General features: G+C 39.2%; 1 protein-coding gene and 1 pseudogene across 8 annotated transcripts in view; one reads left to right on the top strand and one right to left on the bottom strand.

Annotated features, from left to right (window-relative positions):
• Positions 1–1,840: 1,840 nt before the first annotated feature.
• Gm7802 lies at positions 1,841–2,222 on the top strand (annotated as a pseudogene).
• A 3,903-nt stretch (positions 2,223–6,125) lies between these two features.
• The window catches only part of Ice2 (interactor of little elongation complex ELL subunit 2), a 35,175-nt gene continuing 22,720 nt past the window's right edge, over positions 6,126–18,580 (bottom strand). For 3 of the 8 annotated variants that reach the window (XM_006511573.4, XM_006511575.4, XM_006511574.4), the window contains 5 exons: positions 17,414–17,543; positions 13,463–13,547; positions 12,303–12,353; positions 10,630–10,888; positions 6,126–7,163 (listed from right to left, as the gene is read on the bottom strand). In XM_006511573.4, the coding sequence (XP_006511636.1) occupies positions 7,035–7,163; positions 10,630–10,888; positions 12,303–12,353; positions 13,463–13,547; positions 17,414–17,543 (654 nt within the window). In that variant the 3' untranslated portion in view covers positions 6,126–7,034. Of the gene's footprint in view, positions 7,164–10,629; positions 10,972–12,302; positions 12,354–13,462; positions 13,548–17,413; positions 17,544–18,580 lie in introns of those variants that run through there. The other 5 variants (XR_379471.4, XR_003948073.1, NM_145618.3 and 2 more) reach the window with 4 other exon arrangements.

The raw sequence follows: 18,580 nt of genomic DNA, 5'->3' as shown, positions 1-18,580 counted from the left end.
ACAAACAGCTCTTAAAATCATCATTTAATCTGAATCTATTCACGTTCTAGTCTCTTTATTATAGATGCATTCTTCCGTGCTTCCCAAATGATGTTTTTAATTGACATATTAAACTCAAACATAATTATGAAGTATCCTCTCATGTTTTAAATTATGTAATGTTCAAACTGGGTGAGCATATCTGACTCCTTAAGCATTCCCCACTTAAGTTTCAATCTTTTTTTTTTTGAATTTGTTGAAACAGATCAGTTCCATATCTTTTCCTGCCCTGCCTCTGGGACAGCAGCACTTTTGGGGCTTATTTCTTCTACCCAAGAAAAGCTCTGTACCCACTGATTAGCCCTTCCTCGCTTTCTGATGACATCCTCGGAGACAAAAAAAATATTGATCGCCTCATGAATTCTAGAAGCAGGAACACTGGTAGTGGACACAATATTGTCTTTGTTTATTGGAAGCATTGCTAATAGGTGGGATGGAAAAGGTTACAGTTCAAAGTCTGTTTCAGCAGTTTATGTTGGATGCCGGTTGTGCAGAGGCTGGTTTGCAAACACTCTGTCACTGAAGAACAATCTGCGTCAGTGGTGAACAGGTATTTTTCTCAGCATCCCAAGGACTGCAGATAAAGCTTTTGGGTTTTGGTGGTGGAATCGCATGAAGAAGCAGAGGCTATGTATTCAAGTTCAGACAAGCTTTGCAGCTGGGAAGACTGTCTTCAAGAGATTTTAAAGTAGGTTATCCTTCAAACGGAATCTTTGATTTTACCCCTTCTCTTTCCTTGGAGACAGGGTCCCACTGTGCAGGCCAGGCTGACTGAATCCATTGAGTTAGGCTAACATTAAATTAGTATTGTAAAAATGAGTCTAAAAATACAAGTTCACACCATTCTAAAAATCACAATTCCCTTCCCCTGGGTACTCTTTCTGGTTTACTGATTTTCCTTTCCACATTCTGCTCAGGGCCTCTCTACTCTCCCTGGTCGCCTCCCTCCCCACTCACCTGTACTGCTGGCTGTTTCACATCAGAATCAGCATCAGAGGAGGGCTGAGTCTAATAACACTCTTCTACTTAGTCTTTATTTTCCCTGAATTCCCCAATAATGCAAATAGTACCTTTCAAAAAGATCTACTCTGCCATAACCCTAAATTCATAACAACATTGCAGAAAGACATGTAAGTATACACATTGCTCTTATATACCTAATATCAATGCTTCCTACTGCCCCTTCCACATCTAAAAGTCTTCCAACTTGTAAATAAGTTAGACATCATATCTCATATCAATATACACATAGGCATTTACTTCACAAATTTGGCTACTCTCTGGCCTCGCAAGGTTAAAACAAGATTAGCCTTCATCTACCGATACTCACTAACCTACGTGTGCCACGGTATGCTGCTCTGATGATCCCCTCCACAGGACTAGGAACCAAATCTAAACCATGGTCATGAGTCAGTTAGCTAGTGTCCACAACCAGGAACAACTCTGTAGCCTTCCTCTGTCTTTCATAGAAAAGATTGGATTCTTGAAAATCTCCACCCACTTGCTTTATAGACTGTCTCTGGTTTGGGTCCTCTTGGGTATTTCTCCATGATGGACATCTTTATGCCAGGAAGAGTCCATATTACTGACACTGTACTTTCTCCTGGTGTAAACTAGGAAACACAACGGTTATGTTCCTGAATCTTATTAGTGGCTACCTTCTGTCTTAGGACAGTTTCTGACATGTTTCTTCAACTCTAAGTAAATTAATAAACACACTATATTCACTAAATAATAACAATTTTCAGGGTGATTTTTAAAAATAAGACTGTGTAGTTGTTCCCACTTATCATCAAAAAACTCTTGCTACATGTGCCACAGCTTCAGTAGCGACCGGCTGTCTTCTGCTGCTTGAGCAGTGCCCGCACCTTCCCTAGGAGCTCGCAGCAGCCGGCTGGCCTCTGCTCCACGGTAACTATGTGCGACCGGAAGGCGATGATCAAAAATGCAGACATGTCAGAAGAGATACAACAGGACTCGGTGGAGTGTGCTACCCAGGCGTTGGAGAAATACAACATTGAGAAGGATATTGCGGCCCATATCAAGAAGGGTTTTGACAAGTAAAACCCTACCTGGCACTGCATTGTGGGGCAGAACTTCGGCAGTCACGTGACAACGAAACCAAACACTTCATCTACTTCTACCTGGGTCACGTGGCCATTCTTCTGTTCAAATCCGGTTAAAAGCATGATCTGTGCCAAACACTCAGCGATCCACCCAAAAGCAAGGACTGCATCCTAAGTTCCAAACGCCAGAGACGGAGTCGGCAGCCTTGCTAAGGGAACGCCCCGTTTGAATCTGTTGTGTTCTGTACAGGGCCTCATTCTCTGTACGTCTGTGGTTATAAAATTAGTAAAACAGCTTACATTTGTATTTATTTTCTAGTCCATACTCCTGTACCCCCATTTTTTTCTCCCTTAGGTCATTCGTTTAAAAATAAATCTGTTGGAGATGTAAAAAAAACAAAAAACAAAAAAACCCTCTTGCTAACTTTAACTGCTGACTGCTAAGTGATTGTTACTTTAGTGCTTACAAATGGGTTCCTTTTCTAATTCCGTCATTCCATTGGCTGTTTGGCCTTTTATAGAACTGAACAGTCCCCTCCTTCTTGTTTATTCATTTATGATCAGTATAGACTCTTGAGTTACTATTTAACTCAGAGGATTGCTGATGATTACTATAGTCATTTAACGTTTAAATTTTCTTGGACCTGGGACTCCTTTTCAACTAGTTCTGTGTCCTTCTGATTTGTCCCCACAACTTTCTGGGAATTTTCTGGTACAACCAAAATGTCCAGTTTCCCCTGGTATCCTTTTTCTTATTCATTTTTGCTGATCCATCTTGCCCTTTGCTTCGATTTCAATCACCATGGATTAGCCAGTGACTCTGAAATCTGTATTGATGTCCCTTCTAGCTTGAATACAATTCTCTTTAAGATACAAGTCATTACTACCTTAGTTTAATGTGTTGATAGTAACTGATATCAGGGTCCTGTTGTGTAGCCCAGCTGCTGAGATGGCTCCTTTAAGAATGGCCACCCTCCCATGCACTAAGTCTCTTTTACACCCCTAAATGTGTACATGGCATGTATGGTCGCTTAAAAATAGATTCATACTTGTGAGCTACCATAGTAACTCCCTGGTGCAACAGTGGCACAAATGGTATAGAAATAACCAATTACTGTCTGATTAGATTTAAGGCCCACCTACACACATCTGTGTGAACCTTGGCTTGGAGGAAGTGGATGTCTTCAGTTAACAGCATGACTGCAATTACAGCCCATGAGCTTGGGGCAGTAAGCTGGGCTGCACCTGGACTCCAGCTCACTAAGACTAGGAGACAGTATCTGTCATCTAAACAATGCTGTACTAGGTTGCTTAACACTCAGCAACCATAGTGTCCAAACCCAGAAGCCAGGGAGTAGAAATGGCTATAGCAAACACTCCCAATGTGCTTTCTTCCTTAACCACACTTCTATTTCTTTCCAGTGAGTAACACTATCATTCTCCCAGCACTACAGATGCTTCTGGGTAAGCTATAGCTGATTGACAGTGCTGACTTATTAATTCTGGGCCTTTCCCATTTTCAAATCCTACCTCGTAATATCCAACCTTTCGCCAGTGCACTCTGCAGTCTAATGCTGACAAGAGCCCTGCTGGTACTATTTATTTGGTTAAATTCACTACTGGTTTCCGAGTTGTGTGGGCTGGGATCCCAGTGTCTGAGCCACCGTTTCCTCGGTCGTCTCCATGCGCACAGCCTGTGTTTCAGCCAACCGTGACCTTTGATAGTCTGCAGCTTTACTTCTCTAACTCCTACTCACTAGAGACAACAGCAACCAGACAGAAACCAATCAGCTGAAGCTTTACGTCAGAAACACCCTCCTTAGTTATCAGGACTTGGTTGCATGGATGGCTTTTTCTTCTTTTTTGTAGTTGTAAGGATGGAACTCAGGCTCTCGTGCTAGCTCTCTACTGCTGAGCTATATAACCCCACCCAAGGTGACTTTTAACATGTACTTGATCAGAGCACTCACCACAGAAATTCTACTAGAATGTATACCTACAAGGAAAAGAAAAATCTGATTTGGGACAGGCTCGTGTAACCATATATCCTTGATATCTACTTATTTATTCATTCTGTAATGAAACACATACCTACTGAGCATGGTAACTATACTATACTATACTATACTATACTATTATCTAATGATGAGCAAATATGCTTCCTTCCCTCAAGAGTTTATTGTCTACTGCGAAGTGAACAATACTGTGAGGTCTGAATGTAACAGGACAATAATGGTGACTTAGTGGATGCTTCATGATACAAAGCTGTAGTCAAATTCTTTTACTTGTTTTCTAAGACTTTTATATTAATTATACACTCACATAAAAGAACAAATGAGCCAGGTTTAGGCTTACAATGTTGTAGTATCTCATTTTTTTCCCTATGTATCTAGACAGAACTTTTTGTCACAGGCATGGTAGGTGAGTACTCTACCTAATTCCCAGCTTGGAGTAAACAAAACAAAACAAAACAAAACCCAAAACAGTAAAAAATGTTGCTATAGTATTATCAACATTACTTCCTTGCTTACAAATCCCTTCATATTTGTAGCAATGTAGAACAACAATGGACACTAAATATGTGTTTAAAAAGAGCCTTTGCTAAGCTTAAGTGGAAAAGCAGCTCTACTTGATCAGAGTTGTCCAGAGGTTTGGTCACATGTAGAAAGTGGAAGCCTCTGATATGCAGACTGCAGCAAATGCTGTCCATCTTTGGAAAAGAGCTAATTTTGAAGGGATCTTCTACTGTCACACCCCTAAACTGAATGACAAATGAGTCACAACTAAAATATTTCTGGATTTGTATATATGTGACAAAGTTTAGGGGGAAGGTGAAGGGCTTTAAAAGGAGAGTGGTAGGTTGAGGAAATGCTACATTAAACTTTTTACAGTAGGGGGCTGAAGAAATGGCAAAGCAGTTAAGAGCACTGACTGCTCTTCCAGAGGCCTCGAGTTCAATTCCCAGCAACCTCATGGCAACTCACAATCATCTGTAATGGGATCCGATGCCCTCTTCTGGTGTGTCTGAAGACAGCTACAGTGTACTCATGGAAAAAAATTATACAGTAATTGGATGTTTTTTTTAAAAATATTTATTTATTTATTACATGTAAAAGTACACTGTAGCTGTCTTTAGACACTCCAGAAGAGGGCATCAGATTTCGTTAGGGATGGTTGTGAAGCCACCATGTGGTTGCTGGGATTTGAACTCAGGACCTTTGGAAGAGCAGTCGGCGCTCTTAACCGCTGAGCCATCTTACCAGCCCCGTAATTGGATGTTTTAATCCCAGCACTCAGGAGGCAGAGGCAGGTGGATTTCTTTGAGTTACAGGACAGGACTATGTACAGACCCTGTCTCAAAAATCAAAACAAAAATCTGTATGTACTAATAATTTAGGTAACCAACCTCTCAGAAAATCAATGCAAAAGAAAACTTGATAGTGGAAAGTAAGAATTTCAACAAACTATTTTAAAGGATTTTGGGGTCTTCATTTTTTTAAAAAAAGATTTATTTATTTATTATATGTAAGTACACTGTAGCTGTCTCCAGACACTCCAGAAGAGGGTGTCAGAGCTTGTTACCGATGGTTGTGAGCCACCATGTGGTTGCTGGGAATTGAACTCAGGAACTTCAGAAGAGCAATCAGTGCTCTTAACCGTTGAGCCACCTCTCCAGGCCTGGGTCTTCCTCTTTTTAAGTAAATTTTATGTGTATGAATGTTTTGTTTGTATGTATGTAAGTGCACCACATAGATGCAGTGCTCACAGAGGCCAGAAAATAGGTCATCTGGTCCCCTGGAACTACAGGTACAGATGGCTGTCGGCACCCAAGTGATTGGGAATCAAACCTGGGTCCTCTGCAATAAGCCACTTCTTTAGACTCCAATTTTTGGGTATAATTTTTTATATTAACATGGAACACACACGCATATGCACACATGCGCGCGCACACACCTTCTAAAGAACAACAAGAAAATTGCCATTGATGACAAAGCTTGTATTTCTGAAATGACAAACACATTTCTGAAGCTTTTAGTGTTTATTAAAAAACAGGTAACAAAAAGTAAACATATTCTGTCCCCTCAAATGCAAACTGGCCAAACCCACTGCTGATGCTGCTTTCTGAATTAACCACAATACATGAGAAGAAAGAAACAATCCTAGGCTTAATGGCACCTTCACCATGTCTGATAGGATCATCAAGTGTTTTTTTTTGTTTTTTTTGTTTTTCCTGCATCCTCATGGTTATTTCTGCTTTGGGTAGTATCTTACCACATTTACATGGAATTTGTGCAAAGTAGTAGAGATATTGTCACCAAAGCTGTCACACCACAGAATGCTTTTTGTTTTTATAAAACACAAGGGTGGTTGCCTAGTAAGAAAATATTAATTTGCCACTTTTCAGAGATGAAGATTTTTCTTGTTTTCACTTTCGGCGTCCACAAAGGAATTTCAACAAGTTTTCAAACATCAACAGCAGTTTTAATACTGACAAAAATGGGTCAGAAACAATGCACAGAGCTGTTTCTAACATTGGCAATATTTAACTATTGGGCCAGTCTCATTTGAGTGGCAATATAATCAAATTGATAACGTAATACATGACAGTTCCTAAATCAGCAAGTGGTTTTCCTACCTATGATCTTTAGAAAAGAATGCTATAAAAATATTTTTCTTATTCAGTTTGCTGCCATGCTAATGGAGCATTCTACATTCTCCGTGCACCAGGGCTGAGGAGTGACTAACTCCTGCTGTCACCGCCATTCCTGCAGTCAGTAGGTTTCCAAGGCACTTTGTAAGAACTCCAGGATAGCGAGGGGAGACACTCTTCTCACTAGCTGATCTTCTGGGTATGTTTCCCCTTAAAGTTCAACATTAAACACTGTTATAACTGGGTTTTCTGAAACTTCATTTTCTATGGTCCAGCCCTTACATTATTTTCCTTTTATTCCGAGCCACTCCTTCATTTTCAACTTGCTGAACAGGCAGGCAACTGCTTTTGGTTTCCATGGAGACAGGATTCCTGTGGTTACGGGTAGGCATTCTTGTCCCACCAACCTTAGAGATGAAGCAAGAGCAGAATAACTTAATACATTCACAACTTGCCTGCACACAAGCCACTCTGCATCATTTACACAGGGACTCTCAACTTGGGAATGACCTTCTGTAAATTTTTAAGTCCCAGCCACATGGCTAACTTAAGAAGTTTTAATCTGACCCAGTTTTAAAAACATTAAATTTCTAGCAACAACGAGGAAAAAAGCTAGAGCAGGGCTCAGCTGTAAACTTCTGTTACATTTGCAAGATGCTGAAATGTGAAATTAGAAAACGAGGAAAGGCCAGACCTTTGAAGCACTGTGCAATTTTGTAGAAAGGCAAGAGAGGAAGGAGAAAGTGAGGACAGGGAGAGGAAATACAAAGGAATGGAAAGACAAACAAGAGGCCAGACATAAGATGGAGCAAGGCAAGGAGATAAGGAAAGAAGTTGGGAGAAGAGGCAGTCTAAAAAAGGAGTAAAAAACATGAAAGGAAAGAAGGGGAGAAACCGGAGGAGAAGAAAACTGGAGGTGGAAGGAGAAGAGGATGCCAACTGAACGGGGAGGAAAAGGCCTAGAAAGGAAGAGGGGATAGAGCAGGTGAGAGAGACCCATCTCCTCTTCATGCCTGCTCCAACTTGTACCCAGCCCAGAACCAGAGTCCTGCCTCAAGAGAAGACTTGGAAATGCTATAACCTTCCTGACCAATTAGAGGCCTCACACAGAACCAAAATTGTATATAGCCTACAACCATTTCCACAAAGCTGCCTACATCTGCCTCAGATTCCCCTTGCCACCTTGCACCAGAAGTGTTTCTGTACATCCCGTGCAGTCAATCCCACAGATGGGAAGGTAGGGTTATGATACATTCAAACCACTCTCTCACAGTCTAGCCTAATGAACAAAATGCCAGCATGGAGGTTCACTAAGAATGTACCAAAATCTAGTATCTCTACTTTCTCTTTCCTAAGCTTTTTTTGGTTTGTTTTTAAATTACATGACTAGAAATGGGGCAAACTTGAGCGCTTCAGTCAGACAGTGTGTCTGTTGGTCTCTGATGCTCAGGTCTAGCAATGAGCGACCAGTGAGTGCTGACTCTCAAGATGCCTGTCACTTGCCCACTCAGCAGGCGTTTTCCCTGAAGGTATTCATTAATTGAGTTTTTGAGGAAGGCAAACATTCTGAAAACTGTGTTCAGTAAATGGCTACTATAGAACCTATAGTGGTGAAAGGGGAGCAGATGGGACTCTGCAGTCCAACTCTTCTTGGTGTCGTAGAAGGCAGATGCAGATACTGGAAAATGTGTCAGTTCAGGGCTGCAGCCCTGTCCAAGGACAAACACGTCATTTGAGAGCAGTTGGGATGGATGGTCACACTAAGGCAAGGCTACACCAGAAGGTGTAGCAGACAAATGCTTCACACAGGCTCTGACTTCCCAGTTTTAAGAAAGCTCTGATCTTTCTACATATATGCTAAGACTAGAATCCTACAGGTGCTGAGCTCGGTTGGAATTATTAAAGTCCTGTTTCTATGGCCTGGCTAGGAAGGCAGGGAGGTGACATCAGGGTGGAGAACTGCACAGTGTACACAGTCCTATGCAATGTGAACACCAACACCCAACAACAACAAAATGAACAATGAAAAAGTCCTTAGAATTTGTAGGAAAAGCTATTTCTTAAAGGGCTTCAGGATGTTTACTGCCTGGGCATAACAGAAAGAAAAGAAGAACAGGGTGTCCAGGAGACACACACACACATTTACTATAGGCTAGCTGTGGTGGAAGGGGTTCTGCTGGCTTTTAAAACACACCAAGGGAATATTAGTTATCTAACTGTCTATGTCGCCAGTGCTGGGCTATGCAACAGTCTGTCCCCTGTACTGGACACTGTTCAGTAATACACATGGTTGAATAGTTAGAATGTGTATTTATGTGTTCACACAGAATTTCTCCTTGTCTAACAAAATTTTCTTGTTGCACTGCAGCATATTTGACTACTCTACTGAAAAAGTTAAATCTTCCAAGAAATGCTAAGGTATAATAAGCATTCAATATTTGTAGTTAGTCTATACACTCACTTCTTTTAAAAACACCTTGTATGTTTTCTTCATTTGGGAGGCAGAGGCAGGCAGATCTCTTTGAGTTTGAGGCAGCCTAGTTTAAAGAGTGAGTTCCAGGACAGCCAGGGCTACACAGAGAAACCCTATCTTGAAAACAAAGAAAGAAAAAAAGTTTTCTTAAAGTTGTTCAGTTCTAAGTTATTAAACCACTCATTTTCACCAAAAAGGAATAAAACACCCCCATACAGAATTATATGTTATAGTTGGCAGACTATGATTAGTGTTTCTAAATTAAAAGAAAACTATCTTTTTAGAAGATAGGTTTTCAAAAACATTTTTCTAATTATTATTTTTAAGTTACTTAAGAAGTTTCCTTAGATTATAAAAATCACTAGTTAGAATATTTATAAACTAAAAATAGTCACCGAAACCGAAGGTAAATACAATGTTAACTAACTTTCTCCATGCTCTCAGTTTCTCAACGAGTTTGGCACATTTCTACTTTCTTGTTAAGCTCACTAGGAATGAGGTAGATGGCTGCTTGGCATGCACCAAAATACTGACAAGTAAATAGAATGATCTTCTCAAATGGTGACACCGGGTGGAGAACTGAAGAGCATACACAACCCCACCTAACGTAAACAATACAAACAGTATCAACAATTAAAAAGCTCTTGGCAATTGTAGGAAGGCTATTTTCTCAAAAGTAGTTGGAGACATTCACAGACTAATTGGGCATAACAGAGAAAGGGAAAAAGAAGACAGTGTTCACAAGACACACATATGGGCTCCATGTGAGCTTTGTGTGAGCTCTAGAGGAGCTCCCAGGAAACCAGACAGAGATGAACGACCTCAGTATTCTGACTAGAAGGTGTTTAGCAACATGGCAGGAAAACACACTGGATTTGTGCTCACAGACATTTGGATTCATTTGCAGACAGCAGCGTCCTTCCTTGGCTAAGCTCAAACTGAACTAGTGACATGACAAGGAATGGGTGGCATGGTAGGGACAGTGTAGATGCACATCTTCAAACTCTAGGTTTAAATAGGCTATTCAACTGATATTTCTAGAAGGGTTTATAGTGAGTATAACATTAATAATAATTCAATAAATCCTGTTATAAAATACTTAGCATAATATAACTTCACTCTTAATATTTTACTGTATTTTAATAAGCCACTTTACTAATTACTAGTGCTTGCTTTTAAGTATTTCTTTATCTTACTAATCAATTTTTAATTATATCACAATTTTATTATATGGACTCTTTTACAAATTGCCTCAACTATTTAATGGAAGAGGATATACATAAATAGTAACTAAGGAAATACAAGTGTGCTTTGGGCAAACACTCAGGCACTGAATGCCTCATGCATGCACACATACAGCAAGTAGAGAACAGAACATTTAATTGTAAAACAGATCTTACCTTTGCTTGTGCTGCAGGGCGCAGTGGTTTAGGTGGAAAAGTGCAAGGTACTCGTCCATGATGGATATGATATGGTAACAGGTAACTGGGATCTAATGGGACCCAAGGAACCGAGAGACTGGAGGGTACGCCAGGAAGGTCACAATGTGCCTTATGCAAATTATATGCCGTTCTAGTAACTTTTCCATCTGAGGTCTTGTAGATCAGGAGTGAAGAATCTTCTGCTGCATGAGACAGCAAGTAGGACCCTTCCTGCAAGCTGCATCCAACACTGAGACTCAACTTACAGGTTTATGGTGCCAATCTCATCATGTTCTAACCCCACAGAGCAAAACTGAGCTGCTACAGGAAGAGAACACCACTTTGAAAAGTATTTCAGGACCAGCAAAAGTAAAGATTTCAGAAGCCTTTAAAATTGCTTTATACTCTTCAGGCAACTATTCAAAGTTTTTATTCTGAAATTCAAACATATCTAATCATTTCCTTTTTACCATTTTATCAATCTGTAAATGTCAATCACTTAATGGGTAAACAATCCATCTAGCTCTCTAACCCATGACATACTCAAACCATATATTTTCATTCATTTAACACTACACTTATATTGTTTCTAATAGGTAAGAGACTAGAGACACAAAAGTGAATGTGACATGTCCAGGACCTCAAAAGTGTCAGAAACAGGCAAGGGAACATGCAGGGAAGATGTAGGAACCACAGCAGTCTTATGTGTTAATGAGCTACCTGTTATACTACCCACCACCCAGTTCCATATTAAATCCTTCACACAAGCTTTTGAGATTAACTCCAACTGGGCATAAGCTAATATGAGAGATGCTAAGCAATTTGCCTACAGTTCTGCACATAGTAGATCTGCACATAGCTCAATACAGATCTGGCTTTTTGGTCTGCACACAAGTCAGAGCCTCAATCACAATCCTCTACTAACACAAATATTGATGTAATCTACTACATTTTCTTTGCTTTCTGGGAAGCTCCAAGGGATTCAATGTACCACCATAAAGAAAAGGCACATGGGTAGTGGACTATGTTCTCTTGAGAATACACAACCTCTAGGTGAAAGAGCTAAAGAGAAAAGTTCTTTTCCACATTATTAAAATGAAGATGATCAGCTTTAGTTAGACAGAGTTGCCCACAAATATAATGAGCTACATTTTCACCATTTTCAAACTGCAAGTAACTCGTGTTGACAAAGGAGGTCAGAGAATTATTCTTAGCTTCTAGGGAGGCTTTTCCCTCTCTCATCAATTTCATATAAGGAGGCAAATGACTATTTGGTAAAAAGAATAAATAACATTTCTAATATTGAGTTTCTAATCAATGAAACTCGTGTATCTTAGAGGATTGACAGTTTGAGGTCAAACTGGGCTATACAGCAAGATGTTCCGTGTGTCTGTGTGTTGTGTGCACATGTGTATAGTGTGTTTGAGAGAGAGAGAGAGACAGAGAGAAATATGAACAAAACAAACACATTTGCAACTTCAGTATAGCCAGACACTATCATGTTATCTTTCACTCCTATTTTTAATTTTCAACTTTGATACTTCTTACACTTACAGTTTTTTCATCTATTTCTAACAGCACATTATCCAAACTTGTAATAATTTCCAGCAAAAAAAATAAAAATTTCTATGCCAATACCCCAAAGTACTTACCTACATAATTTCTTTAGAATGTGCTGGAGAATGTTAAATAAGCTTGAAATCCTATTAAACAGAAGAGAAACTGATATAAAATTAAATTGAAAACAAACCTAGAAGTGTAACCTCACTAATAACATGTGTGGCCTATTGTTCACAGTCAAAGGCAGCAGCAGCAGGCCACTAATGCCAAACAAGGACCAGCAAGTAGATTACACTGGGGTGAGACACAAATTCCATAATTTTCTTTCATGTTCATGAAGTATTTTGTGTTTGAGCTGTTATAATCATATAATTTAAAAATACCCGAATAAGATTAAAATATAGAATAGTTGTAACCAGTTGCCAAGAAAACTGACTTTGCGCATGTTTGATGGCAGAGACGTAGTAGAGTGGGGTCAGACCAGCCAAAGGGAAAGTAAGCACTGCATTTTAGCTACCTGGTGCCTCAGCTACATACTAATTCATTTCTACTATTATTTCTCTTGAATTTTTTTTTTTACTAAGAGAAGTAAGGCAAGGGGTTAGCTAGCAATGTACTGAAAGACTTTTCTGTGCACACATATAAAGCAATCCTTAGACAGAGGACTTTTGTGTAAGCAGGGTTCAAGTGTGACGCTTTGCCATTAACAGTGGTGACTTTAGCACTGCTGGAATGAACCACTCCCAGTCCCAGCTTCTCTGTATGAAATGGCCATGATGCTACCATAGCCTTTCCTGCCAAGTTGTGTGATAGAATGAGACTATCTGCAAAAGCTTTTCCCACACAATGAGGCACTCAGAGTTCTGAGGACCACTAATTTACTTCTGATGTCTAACATTTGGTAAGATGGAGAAATTTCAGAAGTCAGCCTGTCCAATCAGTCACATAGTTCTGAGGGCTGGAAGTCTGTGGCTGTCTCATCCTCCTCTTCTCTACACAGAGTTAAAATGTGTGTTTCCCTGTGCTTTATAACACACGCTCTGGCTCTAGCCTCCTGTGTATGAAGTGGAAAGGCTGGTGTTGCTAGCAGTATGTTTCATTGTAGATGGAAACAAAGTAAACTGAGTTAGTTAGGAGACCTCAAGATGTAGAGAGTAGTCAAGCATCATCAGTATTTAGAGGTAAAGGAAAAGCCACCATCACATTACATGAGTTCAGTCTCTTCAATGCCTACCACAAAGCACTTCCTTACTTGAGTGCTGCAAGTTTTTCTTTTAATTCTTCTGAAGCGATTTCTTCTAGCATGAAAAGCTTTGAAGTAAATGCATCAATATGCCCTAAAAGAAAATACAAAACTTAATGACCCAAGTCATTGTGCTTATAAAATAATACAAAAATAAGTTACCTCGGTTCTCTATATAAAGATGTTCAACTATAAAGAACTATAAAGGACTTTGTATTTCAAAGGAGAGATATATTTCACTGGTATCAAGTAAGCCTGAATTTAAAATGACATACAGATTATGGTATGTTTCACGGTAAAATATTTGTTAAATATAAAAAAGTTGGCACATGTCCATATACTCCAAAGAGAATTATTACCCTAACCCTCCAATTTAAGAGGAAGCCCTGCTGAGATATTGGTACTCCTGGCTCTCACTACAGCCGCATCTTCATGAAGTTGTAAAGAGAAGCATGAGCTCACCAGATAAACAAGCAATTAAAGTCAAAGCTGTGCACAGGGATGCTCTACAAGTATCAAAGTCACATTACTATGAAACTTATAAAAATATAGCTATTTTTTATTAAAGCAATCATAAAGGTCTCTGTGGGTAAAGCAATCTATTCAAAGTTTTATTTTCTTGTATGCCTGATATAAATCTACAATGCACAAAATCCAAAATATTATATTCTTAAAATGATATTTCTGTTGTAGAAAGTAATGTGTACATTTTAAAACAAAATATGCAGAGGCATGCACAGAGATGCTGTGATACATACCAAGTGACACAGGAGGTTCTGAGGCAAATGTAATACACATGGGTCAACAGAAAAACCGTGCTATTACTATTGTAGGAAGGTTAGAAACATCACAGCATAAGAGTGACACCCAGGGACTGGAGTGAAGGCTCAGTGGCTAAGAGCACTTACTGTTCTTCCAGAAGTTCTGAGTTTAATTCCTAGCAACCACATGATATACATGAAGACAGTGTACTCATATACATAAAATAAGTGAATAAATCTTTCTTAAAAAAGAGAAGAGTTACACCCACCAATGCGGGAAATAATGCTTTAGGCTTATTTATATTTTTATGTTTCAGATTTTACTTATATTTTTAACTCCTAATATTTTATTGTCAAAAGAAATTGCTTAGAAAGTAGGTATCAGTCATTAGGACTACAAAAATTGCATATAGTTTATTACCTCCTTTCCATATCTAGCCTACTTTAATCTCATTTGCTTTATGCTCAAAGAAGTTAATTAGAAACATTTTTACAAGACGTCTTCCCACCCAGACAACATATCCGTTTGTTCTCACAGTCATTTGTTATTTCTTAAGCCAACTTAAGTTTCACCTCTCCATCTCTAATGCTCATTATATGTGACATTCCTAATAATAAAGACACATTTTAATGGTTTAATTGCTATAAACAGAGGATATTAAGTGCAAAAATGTATTTTTGGATGTTTGATAAATAAACCTGAGACTACTAATAGAACTTACCTTAAAAAAATTTCAACATAAAAGTATGTAGTATAGTATCCAGCAAATACAGTCTATCAAAGAACTAACTAGACAGGGAATCCTGTACTAAGGCTATGAAGGCCTACTTCCTCAAGGAAGCTACAGCTCTCAACAGTGGAGCTTTCTAACCTGCCAGTCCACGTGAGTTCTATTAGAGCCTGAGATACTTGTCTCCTCAGCCTTTGGGGTACTTGAGCCATATTTGCGAAGCTGAAATCTCTGGCCACTGTCCTTCAGTAACAACCAATCTCTTTTAGATCCCACTTTAAGATGAGTTACACTTGGGAGGCATTGCTTTAGGTAACAAAAATGAAGCCTCTATGTTTGTGAATTATTTACACATAATGCATGCAAGTTTTCCTAGCTTTAAATGCAGTATATGTTTGTAAAAATGATCATACAAGCAGAAATAATGTATTTTGGTAATAAATGAGAAAATTTACAATTTCACTATTTTTACATGTTTTACCAAAACAAAGTCTCCATCAACTGTATTTAGAGGAATGAAATATAAAAAAAATATGCATTTAGTACACCGCAATTTAAAACATCAAAACCAGCACAATATAACATTTTCAAAAAGTCTTACCAAGAGTAGTGCAAAGAGTGCTCACTGCCTCCTTAGACAGCTCCTGAGAGAGAAGCGTCTTTCCCCACTGTGGCAACTGGCGTACTCTCATCTAAGTTAAGATCAACTCCCATACTCTGCCCAAGAGTTCCTTAATTAAAGCCTTATGCTGGTGTTACCTGTCTTTCATGTCACAGTACGGCTCTCGTTTACATCATTAAGTAGTTAGCCTTCACCAAGTCTCTGTGGCAGCGATTAAAGAGTCTGAGCAGTGGTAGTGTTAACATTCTGAGCCAGCTATTTTTTTCTACAGTTCCACCATGCAAGTTTGATTACAATTTCACTTCTGGCACTACTACCTTTTGTGTTCCCCCCACTTAATCATTGCTGGCCAATTCCCTGTTTTCATTATCTATTTTCATAAAATCTCAAACAATTGATCACTGGGAAACAAGGAGGAGCCACACCACATATTTGATTTCTGTATACAAACTGGTAAGAAGTACACAGCGACCTCTTTCACAGACTGAAAGAAGGGATGTAGGTAGTCACTGATCATGTGTGTCTGTAATCTACTTCATAATTAGTGGACTGCAGAGCTGGCAGTAAGGTTTATATGCAACTTCTAGTCTTATATACTGTCATAACTGAAGGTCATGCTTATAAGAACTGCGTAAAGTGAGGACTGACTGAATGTCACCTCTATAGACTTGATAAACATCATAACACTGGACAGCAGATAGAGAAGTTGTGATGAGACTACAGATTTTCTTAAAGGAGCAACTCAAAGTTTTTAAGGCGCAAGAGACACTAATCTAGAGAAGGAGTTGAGCATATTTATATATAGTGAAGCAAGCAAGCAAACAAAAAGCAAATGTGTTTAATGCACCTGAAGACTATGAGCCATGGTGGTTTTCAGAGTGCCCTAGATTAGCAGCATTATTATCTGAGATCGGGTTAGGAACATGAAGACCCAGATCCCATTCTGGACCACTCAATCAGGTACTCTAGGACCAGCGCTAAAACATTAGCCAGGTATGGCAGTACAGCACTCACTTCAGCACTTGGGAAGCTTAGGCAGGATTGGGGATTTGAGGCCATCCAGATGCTAGCTATATATATAACCAACAACAACAATAAGAACTCCCCCAAAATACTCGTTACTCAGAATGGGGGGGGGGAAATTTTCAAATAAATAATCACTGTTTCTAGATCAGGCAAGAAAAACACATAGCACTCACTATACACAGGACATCATGCCTATGTTCTGTACTAGGAATACAAAGCTCTACCAGGCTCCAACCTCAAACTACTTACTAATAGGAAAAAGTGATGGCCTAAGAAAGAACAATGATGTAGGGGTAACAAAGGGCAAGTGAAAGAACACATTTAGAGATCAAAAGAAGGAGAAGACTGGGGGAGATGGGAGCTAGCAGGGCAGACAGATCAATCAGTATCACCTTGTTCTGGTATAGAGACCAAGACAAGAGATGACAGAGATGTTCACCGTGTAACATTCCAGTGTGAAGGAACAGAATGAATAATGAGAGCATTAACTTGTCATGTGAAGCACGTTAACTATACAAGAACCCTGGCAACATCTTTCAAAGTCCTGCTAATTTCCTTCTGCTCAAAACTTCAAAACCAAAATAAAGTCAAATGCTGTTTCAAGATGAGAATCCTAAGACAATGCCATTATAAGAAAATTACAAAATATGTGTTAATCAATTTACTAGGTCACTACTACTCTCTGTCACTGCTTAACTACAGAGTCAGCGTAAGCAGAGAATGGAAAACAAAGAAGTACAAAATGGAAGTATGCAAAGCTGAATTCAAAGGTAAGTACTTAAAGAGAGTTACAAAGGGGAGAGGACTCCTAGAGACTCACCAACATAAAACGAGCAGTTGGAATGCAATAAACTTTCAGTCCAGAAGCGACAGAGCTCGCTTTCAGTCAGAGCTTCAACTCCATAACAACCTTGATACTCTACTTTTGGTAGCACGTAAACTGGAAATTGCTGCAATGCAAAATTGCATTTTGTCAAAGCTCTAAATCTGATCTCCACATACATTCCATGGTACACAAGTGCCCACAAATCATAAATACATACAATAAATCAAAACCCAAACAAAAACAAAGTTTGTTTTCCAAAGAAAATACATTTGCCTATATAGCCAGTAACTTTTGAATGCTTGCAGGAAATTTAACTTTATTTTGCATAGTGTAGGATTTGGGAAGGAAGATATGGCTACATTTGCCTCCGAGGGGTGGATTCAGGAAGCAGAGGATGGACAAGGGATCACTAACCATCGCCCTCATCACCAACATAAACAGGCACGCTCCCTGCCAGCGAATGTGATTCACAGCAGATTCTTTGGAACAGAACCTGGTACATACAATTGTTCACAGGCCCAAAGCTAAATGCTAGAAGGCAATAACTAACATATACTAATAATTCTCAAAAGAAAAGAGAAAGGACCCTCCCCTCTTTAGACATTAGCCACTCAAATTCCTGAGCAGCTGGTTTTCTAAGAATGAGCATTAATAACCGTCAAGAACAACTGTGGCTATTGTTAAATTTACAACACAAAATGCTTTATTCCAAGCACTAAGCATGTGACAAATCATCCATTTAGAGCTTACTGGTCAGGATATCAAGAAGATGGAGCAAGATGACTATGCCCATTACTGGTCTAAGGGAGAATGTGCAAGCAAGTACCTTCTTGCAGAATACTGTAGCAGATGTTTTTTCTGCCAATGGAAACTTAATTCTTTCTAATGGTGCTGGACATTAAACCCAAGGTCATGTGCATGCTACACAAGTGCTCTACTACTGAGCTATGATATATCCCCAGCCTGAAAATTCTACTCCCAACAGGATTCTCCATTCACTGCTACAAAAGAAACAAGGTTTACAGTACCTACTCAAGTGACTTGGCTAGTTAGCACTTTAGGTACTTTCTTTCACAGATCTAAAAACATTTAATCATTGTTTCTCAGTTTCTGGCTTTCCTAACGTGGTTTAGCGTCTTTCGCACACCAGTGATGCTAAGA

This window comes from Mus musculus, chromosome 9, assembly GCF_000001635.26.
Source record: "Mus musculus strain C57BL/6J chromosome 9, GRCm38.p6 C57BL/6J".
Lineage (NCBI taxonomy): Eukaryota > Metazoa > Chordata > Mammalia > Rodentia > Muridae > Mus > Mus musculus.
The sequence above is the reverse complement of the archived record's forward strand: the minus strand, read 5'-3'. Positions and strand labels throughout refer to the sequence as shown.